At 42.9% G+C, this 12,008-nt stretch overlaps 1 protein-coding gene across 5 annotated transcripts in view; it reads left to right on the top strand.

Annotated features, from left to right (window-relative positions):
- Nucleotides 1-12,008, top strand: part of CCDC127 (coiled-coil domain containing 127) — a 28,527-nt gene that overhangs the window by 3,429 nt on the left and 13,090 nt on the right. For 2 of the 5 annotated variants that reach the window (XM_048839359.2, XM_048839363.2), the window contains one exon: nucleotides 5,229-5,357. In XM_048839359.2, the coding sequence (XP_048695316.1) occupies nucleotides 5,237-5,357 (121 nt within the window). In that variant the 5' untranslated portion in view covers nucleotides 5,229-5,236. Of the gene's footprint in view, nucleotides 1-375; nucleotides 448-3,027; nucleotides 3,052-5,228; nucleotides 5,358-12,008 lie in introns of those variants that run through there. The other 3 variants (XM_048839362.2, XM_048839360.2, XM_048839361.2) reach the window with 3 other exon arrangements.

Below are 12,008 nucleotides of genomic sequence, written 5' to 3'. Positions count from 1 at the left end.
TAACAAAACGTTGCTGGTATTTAAAAGTTGGCTTGTGCCAACACTTTTAGCCAAGTTCACTTTCCATTTTAAGTAGGAAATGTAGAATACTTTTAAGTATAGTTGTGTTGTAAGTATGGCATTTTAGAGTTGCTGAATGGCAGAAAAAATATTCTACAACCAATAGAACTTCTCTTTAAAAAAATCTAATCTTTTAGAACAGTCCTTCAACATGAAGAATATTTGCTTTTCCTGAAGTAATAAAAAATACGAACATATACTTGATAACTGAGTTGTGGTGTAAACTCTTGCTTAAAGACATTTTAAAGCCCCTGAAACTCTGAAGATATTTTTTTTTAAACATGATTTTTTTTATTTTATTTTATTTTTTTTAAGAAGTACTTGTTTTGGCATCTTTACAAGAGAGGACAACGACTCATCATATTTGTGTAATACGCAGGAGTGGAGGTGGGTAGCTGCACAGCTTCTTTTATCAGATATGGACATTGGCAGTCCAGTTCTCAGTGGACATACAATCTAAAATTTGTTGTCAGTATGGGCTGTGGGACAGGATGATCATTTTGTTGTGTTTGTACAGCACCTAATACAGTGGGGTCCAGGACTAGGCAGACCCATTTACGTACGGATGTCAGGAGTCAAGCCATAATGACCACGTGTTAACGGACTGTGGGTTAAGAGGGCCATGCTGAAAAAAGTGTTTATGATTCACTTAGAAAAAAACGCTGTTATTTTCTGCTCTTTCTGGCTCGCATTTTTTTTCTTATGAAGTCTGTCTTTCGCCAAAGATGAATGATTTCGATATTTTCCGCATTTTGCTCCTCTGTAAATCTTACAACAGTTTCTACAGCAATAAGGGCTTCTGTGAGCAAAATTTTGACCTTTTCAACGACATTGTCGTCGTCATTGTCATTTAGGCCTGCATTATTAGAATTCTCGCCATCACTTTCGCAGTCCGATGTAGCCTTGCAGCCCGTTAATATTTCTTCCTCGGACAGAAATTCTGAAGTCGGGCAATCTTCATCCATCTCCAGCCACCCGGTAATGATTTCCGGCGATGTATCCAAACTAAAATCTTTTATCATTTGAAAGAGAAGTTTACCGTTATCCTCTTTTGTCTGTGTGCATGTTTGTAGGACATTTTCTTCTGAAAATCCTTCAAAGTCTGGCTCTGAATCAGTGCCACTGCTGGAGTTTTCCGAGTCTGAGCTGTCTTTGACAGAAAAGGCATCACCAAAAGCCTTCATCCAGCAGTTTTCAATGGACTTTTGTTTTATTCCGTCCCAAGCTTTTTTATCTAAATAAATAATTTCCTTCGTGTTTAACTGTTTCAGGAGTTCGGAAATGCCTGAAGACATGCATGACACGATCGCCAAAATCATCTCCCACTGATAACTGTTCTTAAAATTCTGAATAATGCCCTGGTCTAAAGGTTGAATTTTTGATGTTGTGTTGAATGGTAGGTATAGCACTTGAATTTTTCTATCGCTCGATACCAGTGATTCAGCTGGAGGATGGGCCGGACAATTGTCAAGTAGCAAAAGTGCTTTGGCTTCGAGTTTCTTTGACCACAGAAGCTTACAAACAGCTGGAACAAAGTTATTGTGGAACCAGTCGTCGAAAATGTCTCGTCATCCAAGCATTTTTGCTGTTAGCGTATATTACTGGCAGTTTGGCTCTGTTGAGGTGATTAAAAGCAGCGAGGCTTATGAAAGCGGCCAACGAGAAGAGGGGCAAGCTTATGGCTGACCATCTTATTACTACAAAAAAGAAGAGTCACACAATCTTTTTAAATCCAGTTGTTTTCTGTGTCTCGTAATTAAAGGCTAAAGTCTTATCAGGTAGCAGTTTTGAAAATAAAGCTGTTTCATCACAATTATAAAGTTGTTCTGCGTGGTAGTCTTCATTTTGTAAAATAGATTTTAACTCGGTGGGAAATGCATTCGCGGCCAATTCATCGGCTGATCGGCTTTCTCCGTAAATCGATACCTGCGCTATGCCATGAAGCTTTTTAAAATGACTTATAAACCCCTTGCTGGCTTGGAATGATTCATCCCCCATTAAATTTCCAAATTTTGTCTCTTGGGCTTGAAGAATTAGCCCACTTAAGCGGCATTCCTTTCAGCCTTTTCTGAGCAAACCACGTGTGCATGGCTTTATCTATTGTGGGTTTTGCTGAATAGCTCACATGTTTTCGTTTAAACCCCATGGCAGAATCGATATTTTGTACAAAGCCATTCAGTTTAGATTCGTTTTTTAGCCATCCTCGGAGAGTAGATTCGGCAATCCCAATATCTTTTGAAACTTTGGCCTGGGTTTCTCCACTATTTACTCCATCTGTTGCAGCTAGCTTTTCTTCTACAGTGTAGGAACTCTGACGCTTGCCCTCTGCCATTATATTAGGCCTACAGTTAAAATTTTCTAATGTAGTATATATATTATATATCTCTCTAGCATGACAATGTCTAAGCGTGCGTGTTACGTCTTTACCAATATCGATAAAGACGTACAACAAGTTTCTGCTCTGCACTTCCTGTCGATTTCTATGTCAGTGAGTTAATGAGTAAATCTGTAGCTCAACGTAGCAAGTTCCTGTATCGCGTATTAATGAGTCTCGCGTGTTAAATAGGTAGCACTGGGAGGCATGGCGCTACCATGCTTTAAGCGGATTCGCATGTAAACAGGTCTGTACTGTAATACAGTTGTGATCCATGTTGACAATCTTCACAGAAATACATAGGTCTGAAATAGCATGGAGATGAACTTCTCTTTCCCCTTGATAATTCTGTACAATGTAATGGCCAAATTGGGTCAGTGGTGGGGAGTGGGGGGAGGAGCTCACATGCCAGTACCCACGACTCACCTGTTCCACGGATGAACAAAGGACTTGCCTGTCTATTTGACTCCCACTAAGACCACATCTTTCACAAGCACTAAATTAACTGTCTTCAGCTGTATAAGCAATTCCTTCCACACTATTCTACTTTAAATTGTATTTCATGTTGTACCAGGAAACTCTCTGGGCCGATTCATGGAGCACTGCAGATGCAGCAGGTAGGATCTTATTGCTCCACAACCCCTTTTTTGTTTGGCTGATTAAAAGAGTGGTGTTGCAATGGAGAGCCAAATGCAGCCCTGTTTTAAATAAGTTTACCAATAGACAATTTTTTTTTTCTTTGTAGCTAATTATTCCTGGAATACACATCTTACTTTCAACACTCTTAAAGGAAGAATCAGCTTTGTGTTTTTTGAAGGGAGGGTGGGTGGATAGTTGAAACTTTTGGTCTTACAAGAAGAAAGCAACTCAAAACTAACCAATAACCCAGTTTGTTTTCCACCTAAAGGCAACTCTTATAACATCTGGATTCATGCTTTTACTTTTATTTATATGACTATAGTATGACAGGGTTCCCGGGTGCAGCCTGAACTATGGGACTGCTGAGCTTCCCTCCTCCCCCCCCAAACTGGGCTTCCTCTCACACTGTGATGATGTTGGCAAGCTAAAACCTGTGGCAGGCACTGCACTTACCCTTCACAGACACAACCAATCGAGTTACATGAATGCTCCCACTCACTCATGAACCAACAACAGAAAGGCTCCAGCCAGTTCCCCCCAGCTTCCCAGCCTTGTACCCCAGAACTGTACCGCCTTGCCCTGGTTAGAAGCCTGACCAGTGTAAGTTCATTACCAAGTCCACCCCTCCCTCAATGTAGAGAGGACATACACTAGCCATTGTAAACCGCGCTGAGATTTCCCAAACACTTCAGCTAAAATACACTGTTTTAGATAAAATATAAAACAGATTTACTAATTACAGAAAGATAGATTTTAAGTGATTATAAGTAATAAGCCTAGAGATCAAAGTTGGTTACCTAAGGAATAAAATAAATTCACAGTCTAAGTTCTATAAAGTAAATGGGGTTGGAATCAAGCAGTGCCTCATCCTGAGAGATGGTACAAACAAGTCTGGAAACTTCAATACACAGGCTGGAACTCTCCTCCAGCCTGGGACCACCCTCCTGCTTTCAAAGTCTTTGTCCTCCGGACGTGTTTCCAGATGTTGAGTTGTGCTGGGAGTGAGGCCAAGTCATGATGTCACTTCCCCTTCTTTTATAGTTTCTTCCAGCTTGTTGGAAAGTTCTGTGCTTGTGACTGGGGGTCCACCCTCATTGGTCAATCATTCTCCATTATCTACGATGCGCTTTCTCAGAAGTCTTCTGGGATGGTAACTGGGAGTGTAGATTCTCTTTAATGGGCCATCAGCTTGTCTGGCTACTTCATTGCTTTACCTGAAAGACTGGTTGTGGGTGTTCCCAACCTCAAACATATTTCACACGTGCACACACACACACACCAAAACTTCATAACCTCACATACAATAATAGCACATACAATCCAACAGGATATCAATGTTCAACAGATCAAGACTTTTAAAATGATTCCTCACAAGACATACTTTGTACAAAACATATCATAATTATGTGATGGTGAATATGCGGGTTCTAGGGTGCTGCTTTGAGGTAGAGAGTGCCAAACATAGTGTCCAGAGACCACCAGTAGGACTGAGGCTTCATTATTTTAGTTGTCTACTCCAAAGCACAACAAAAGACATTTTCAAGTTTTTAAAAATTACTAAAGTGCCGGTTATCTCCACCTGCTCACCATCTTAGGCATCATTAATTGGTGGGGTTTTTATATGTGTTACAGCAGCAGTGGGACTCAAAGAACAGGTACTGGCCTTATGGATTAGTTATTGTACTTGTTTCCATGCTTGAGGATTGAAATTGGCTTTCTGAGGTGCTAGGCCCTTTGTCTGCTGACTGGAAGTAATTTCATTAGCAAAGAATAGATAGATTAAGATTAATACCAAAAGAGTTCATTGTGATATCTAGTCTGATCACCAGTATGCATAACACAGGTAATAGAACGCTCAGTGGTTATGCACGGAGTCCAATAGCTTGTGTTGAACTAGACTATACTGTAAAGACTCCAAGTGATGGAGAATGTACCACTTCCCTGGTAATCTGTTTCAGTGGTTAATTACCCTTACAGTTAAAAATCTATCTCTTTAGTTCCAGTTTGATCCAGAATCTGAAATAGAAATCCTGAACCAAGTGTTAGGTATGGTTTTAATAGGTGCACACGTCCATGTTACCTACTGCTATCAGCACCCTCCCCTAATCATTGGTACCACTGACATGACTTTTTTTTTCCCCCTGTGAATCTAAAGGTGTCTCCATGAATAATTTAAATGATCCTCCAAACTGGAATATCCAGCCTAATCCAAGGGAAAATGGTGGTGATGGAAACAAATGGAATTATGCTTTGTTGGTTCCAATGCTGGGATTGGCTGCATTTCGTAAGTAATATTTTTATTAATTATATTTTTCTGATCAGGCCCAGCATTCTAGTGGAAATACAATGTGTTGCCATGTGTGGGGGGTCAGAACTGGCTGCTGAGTTCTCTGGACCAAAAGGTTCATGCAGCAATACACTGCTCCAGCAAGCCCTCTTCTGTCCAGCTGATTGAAATGGCATTTCCACAATCCAGTGGAAAGCCAAATGCAGCCATCCTTACTACCTGGAGGAGGGTCATCTCAGAGCCTTTGAAGGAAGAGGAGAGAATTGGGTGAGTAACCCTATTTGGGAGGGAATGTATGTTTAGGAGGACTGGTATGTGCAGGTAAATGAAGGCTAATACATAAAAATACTAGTACACACATTTGTCTACACAAGCTAATTTACCTTTGTTCTTTTTTTGGGAAAAAAATTGTAGGCTGGTAGTCTTTCCCTTTCCCTCACTCATCCTTTCTGCTCCTCCATAGTTTGCCTCTTTTCAGGGAAGTGGACAGTTTTGTGTTTAAGGCACGTGAGTTGGAGGAAGGAGACCTGTGTTCTTCCATAGACTGAGTAACCCTGGGCAAGTCATTTAACCTCACTGTTCCTCATTATTATCAGATAACACACTGAAATACCGTTAAGAGGCTCTAATAGAGATGAGGACACCATTGTGTTAGTTGCATTGCAATTTCACATGAAGACGTAGTCCGTTCCCCAAAGTGTTTATAGTCTAAGGACTTTGTCCAAAACCCCTTAAGCCAGTGGTTCTCAAACTTATTTGGTCAGGCCTCCCTTCTTTGTATCTGTAGTATTTTCTGCCCCCTCTCCCACCCTCTACCCCAGGATATATATCTCCACCAGCTCTGAAGGCAGAGTGGAGAGTAGCAGCCGCTGGCTGGGTGCTCAGCTCTGAAAGCAGCACAGTGCCAGCAACAGTACAGAAGTAAAGGTGCCAACGTGAAAAGTGATATTTGTCACTATCACTTTTCACAGCAGACTTAGTGCCCCATTGCCACCCTTACTTCTGCACTGCTTACGCCTAGGGGGATTCTGCACAGAAGTTATGTCTCCCACAGATTTCTTTGCTCCCCTCCAGAAAAATGGCTTTCTGATGGGGAAGCCACAAGAGCAGTCGTGCGACCCTTCCCAGAAGTATGTTTTGGGTGCCCAGGGCAGCTGGCAGAGAGGTAAATCACTGTGGGGTGGGGGGTGGGACTGGGGGGAAGACCCGGCTGGTGGCTCCTACTCTGCACTGGGGTCAGCTGCTAGTCCGGGCTGGGTTGGGGAGGACGGGACTTCCTCTTTCCCTGCACGGCATCCAGGGCTGGGTCAGACCTACCCCCCAGGTTTCTCCCCTGTCTGTAGGAAGCTGTGCAAAACCCACCCACAAGCACTTCCTGCACCCATCGCTCCGCAACTGCAGGGGAGGGATTCCTATACAGAGAGCTGCTCCCCCATCCGCCCAACCCCCATGTATCCAGAACCCCTCATACCCAGACCCTCACCCTACCCCACACCCAGAATCCCCCTGATGAGCCCCTTTCCCCTACACCTGGACCACCCCAGTGAGCCACCCACACCTGGATTCCCACCCTACTGAGCCCCAACCAGCTACACCTGGATCCCCACCCCACTCAACCCCACTCCCCCAGCATCTGGACCCCTCCACACCCAGACCCCCCCCCTTTCGATCTCTATCTCCCCCACACCCAGATCCCCCTGCTGAGCCCCAACCACCTTCACCTGGACCCCACTGCAGAGTCCCATTACCGTTGCACCCAGAACCCTCCAACAAGCCTCTGTGCATCCGGATCCCCCCCCACACCCGGATCCCCCACTGAGCCGCCCGTACCCAGATTGTCCCACTGAGAACCCTCCCAACCCACACCTGCAACCCCCCACACTTGGATCCTGCCTTGCTGAGCCTGCCTGCCCCACCTGTGCACTTGGAGCAGAGGGGGAGGGCCCTGGGGTGTTTCTGGGGGCAGGCCCTGTACTTGCGTTGTATCAGGATTGGGTGCAGCCTCAGTGCTGAGAGTGCAAAGTGATCTCTCATCTCTATGCAGCCAATGGCCCGTGCTCCCCAATGCCATGCCTCCACATTTATTTGACAAATATAATTTGCAGAATTTTAAAATATTGTGTGCAGAATTTTTAATTTTTTGGCGCAGAATGCCCTCTGAGTTACTGTTGCTTCCACTCTGGGGCTGACAGCCAGAGCCTCACCGCCTCCAGTTGAGGAATTGGATGGGAGAAGGAGATCCTGAACTTGGGCTGCCTGGCAGTAAGGGGGTGGGGAGGGAGGAGAGCCTAAGCTCAGGTGGCAAAGCTCCCTTTATCCCTGCCTCCTGGGCGTGCACAAGCCCAGGCACCTGGGTCTGACAGCCAGAGCTCTTCCAAAAAAAAAAGGCATACAGCTCACGCCTCCTTTAGAAGCCTGCCCCATAGTTTGAGAACCACTGCCTTAAGCCATTGGATATGGGCTAGAAGTGACATGAATGGTAGGAAAAGAGGAATATAATTAAAATTGTTATTTATAAATACTGTGTTTATACATTTGTATTCTTTAAAGTCTATTACCAGTTGTCCCGTAACCTAGCCATTGTTAACTAGCAGTTTTCGTCTAGGCATTGCCGCAGAGGTGAGCCTTGAGGAAGAATTTGAAGTAGGACAGCTTAGTAACCCCTAAGGATCAGTTCAGGAAGGATGTTCCATGCATAAGATGGTGTGGAGCTGTCTGTATAAGAGCTGAGTGAGGAGGCTTGAGATATTGGTGAAGTGGATGATGTGTAGGGGAGCCATGTTACAACATTTTTATCTTGTGCTTCAGACTATTTGAGTCGAATGTGATAGTGCCGAGAAACCCAAATCAGAGATGGGGAGCCTCATTGTGTTAGACACATACACAATGCTATACCCTGCCCAAGCAGTTTGACTGTAAAACTTATTTACCTGTGGTGAATAGCACTTATCTTGGATGTTTTCAGAATGCATAAAACTACAATGTGAAAAATTATCTAATAAATTGCTCTGTTTGTGGAAAACTTCAGTCTCTTGCTGTATAAGAGTTCTAAGCAGCCCTGTACAGTAATTCACATTTGGGGACAGACCCTGCATTCTTTGGGTACTGTATTGCTTGACTGAGTGGTGGTTTTGAGTGCTTAAGGAATGCAGGATTATTCCCTACATGCTTAAAAATAACTGCTTTCTTTTTGGCTCTGTAAATTGATCAGAGTAAGGACAATAAATAGCTCAAAATACTCTTATATTCCCTCAAAGGTAATCTATCATAGGTACACACATTATAGAAATGTTTCCTGTGCCCCAAAGTGTCTGTTAATGATGATCTTACTGTTGAGGATACTGTGCTTTAATGAGTGTTGTAGAGACTATAAGTTACTGTAAGTAATGGTACCAGAGTTTTCAAAATGTGTGCTATTTATATACTATGGATTCTAGGTGTATGTACCTTGTAAAGAAAGGATTTAAAAAAGGAAATCCTGGATATTAAAGTAATATGAGCCTGAAACTGGAGTGTGCAGCTATCAGACTTAGAGCCTATGGCTAGAAAGCTCTTCCTGGATCATCTAATCCATCCTCTTATATCTAAGATAATACTACGTCACAGAGGTTGTGTGATGCTCAAGTTCTTCAGTATTTGTATTGTGATTTGAGATCCTGTTGTGGAAAGTTACAGGCAGAGTATTAAGGCAATTTTTCCCCTCAGTTCCTTGGCAGTCAGGGTTGCAAGTGGAATTTAACCAATATTTTAGTAAGCTCCATTCTGCAAGTGCACCATGCTGATGGAGCAGCATGTGACACATTAGCAAGGTGCCAACAAGCTGGGGGGAACCCACAAAAGGTGGAGCTAGTATGTCCATGGACTGGCTCTAAAGATATGTTATATTACTTTCAATAGCGTAGTTGTACTGTTTCAGATAACTCACTGAAGAAGGGAGACAATGTTCTATAGCTAGCCTGCCGAAAATACTGTATGCAGCCCAGTTGGCAGGGAAGGAATTGCAAAAAGCTAAAAAATTAGACTTGTGCCTTTTCTGTCTTTTGATGTATGAAGAAGGGCTGAGGTCCCCTGCCACCCAAGCAAATTGTTAATGTTAGAAATTCAAGGCCTGTCTAGGCTGGAAGTCCCTCTTGTGAAGACTAGAAAATTAGTGAAATGGTGATAGTGAAAATTTAGCAAGTGAAAATGACTCAGACTTTTTAAAAACTTTTGTTTTTAACACCATCTTAACTGCAGTAACTAATAGCATAAATAAAGGAAAATTTTGTTAACATTCAATACATTAATCCTTAAGGTGTTAAAACTTAGAATAAATATCCTTGGTACTTCCTTGAGATTCTCCAGGGCTAATAAGACTTGATGCTCCTGATATTTCTAAGGTTAAAAAAAAGTTAAAGCAGTCTTTAGTTTCTAAAGGAAAAAAACCTTACATTTTTTAATGCATCAGAAGGAAGCAAAACAGGGCAAATTCCCTTAAGAAAGGGAAGTCACCTTTGCAAGTCACCTTTATTAAATAATCTCTGAAAAGGCAGGTAGAGAAATTTCTAAACTGTTTATTCTGGACCTCTGCCCAACAATGATCATCAGTTAGAATAGTGCAGGGGTTCCCAAACTTGGTTCATGGCTTGTTCAGGGTAAGCCCCGCGAGAGGCTTTGTTTACCTGAGCATCCACAGGTACGTCCACTCACAGCTCCCAGTGGCCACGGTTTGCCATTCCCGGCCAATGGGAGCTGTGGGAAGCGGTGCAGGCCAGGCCACCGCTTCCTGCAGCTCCCGTTGGCCAGGATCGGTGAACCGCGGCCACTGAGAGCTGCGAGCGACCGTACCTGTGGACACTTAGGTAAACAAAGTGTCTTGTGGCCCGCCGGAGGCTTACCCTGAACAAGCCGCGAACCAAGTTTGGGAACCCCTGGAATAATGTGATATAAATCTTTCTTTTGTTTTAAACAAACTTTGAGTACGTGTAACTTAAGCTTATTTTAAGCTATAAGAGTGTAGCATGACAATAATTGCTGTACCTGAAAAAAAGCTATCTCCTTACACTTCCCGAAACAGACAATATTTTTATGGATCCCTTTTATTCATTGACCCAAAACATCATCTTTTTAAGACTAGCCATATTACTTACTCTAAAAGAAAAGGACTACTTGTGGCACCTTAGAGACTAACCAATTTATTTGAGCATAAGCTTTCGTGAGCTACAGCTCACTTCATCGGATGCATCCGATGAAGTGAGCTATAGTTCACGAAAGCTTATGCTCAAATAAATTGGTTAGTCTCTAAGGTGCCACAAGTACTCCTTTTCTTTTTGCGAATACAGACTAACACGGCTGTTACTCTGAAACCTGTCATTACTTACTCTGGTATATGAATCTATACTATTCCACTGCTTTGAAAATTTCCATCTTCAAGTTACTGGCCACTTCCCTTCTAAATCAGTTAATAAAATGCAGAATTCTGAGAATGAAATTGGTAGTCACAAAGGAGGAGGGATTTCATCTTTACATTTTCCAATCAACATGGTGATCCATCACTAACCTACCTGACCTTTCTGGATCTCTCACTTCTACTTCAAATCTTGTCTTGTTTTCCACCATATACTTGCAGTTTTTTGTCTATTCCCGGCTTACCCTAGTCCAGTCCCTCTTTAAAAGTACTAGAACTTGTAAATCACTTATTACACTTTCGCATAAACACAAACAAAATTTGTTTATTTAAGGGTGCTGTATTCTATTCTAACATTTTCCTCAAGTACTGAAAAGCTAGCAAATACACAGTTATGGTCAACAAACACTTCTGTTTCTCTGCATACACAAATGTAAGTCATATCAACTCTTACCTATTATCCTTCTTCCAGAACACATTGTTAATGTCCAAGGCATCAAATTACCATAGAGCTTTAACTCCATATATACATACATAGGAGGAGGACACATCTAAAAAGTATATGTCCTTTTAAGAGAAGTTTTTGGTTGGATATTTTGAAAGAAAACAAAACAATTTAACATGTCTGTAAATGAGTGGCCTCCTCGCAGGCACCCCCTTGGCCCCTCACCTCAGTTTCCCTCTAGGGTCCTCTAACTCCATACAAGATTATCTTCTAGTCCATCAATATAGTTTAGTAACCAAAACATAGTACAATTAGTCCATAATCAATATTCCCAAAACATCATCTATCTCTCTCTCTTACACACACACACTCTTTAAAAACATCATCTATCTCTCTCTCTGACACACACACACTCTTTAAAACCCAGCTTTGTTCTCAGCATACCTAGAATCTAAGTTCTTCTCTGTCCCACTGCCGGGGCAGCCATCCCAGCCCTTCCTTCTGGGATCAACCCTGCTCTTTCCACAGCCTCTCTGCTGGGAGCATCCTTGCTAGGGAAACATTCCTCACTCCCCCTGGCCCTCTCATAGTTCCTCTGAGGGTCAGCTGTCCAGCAGGAAGACATCAGCAAGTAAGCCCATGTGCTGTTGTCCCTTGACTGAAGCCTCTCTGGCCCTTGGTTCCAGCTCTCCAGCTTAGAGCCTGCAGGTCTCTCCCTCTGCTCCTGCTCTCCAGCCCTCTGGCCCTGGCTCTCTAGATTGGGAACACCAACCAGCAGACTACTCTTAGTGCTCTACTGCTTTCAGCCCTCTCCCAC

Source organism: Caretta caretta, chromosome 2, assembly GCF_965140235.1.
Source record: "Caretta caretta isolate rCarCar2 chromosome 2, rCarCar1.hap1, whole genome shotgun sequence".
Taxonomy (NCBI): Eukaryota; Metazoa; Chordata; order Testudines; family Cheloniidae; genus Caretta; species Caretta caretta.
This window is presented reverse-complemented; position numbering and strand designations above follow the sequence as displayed.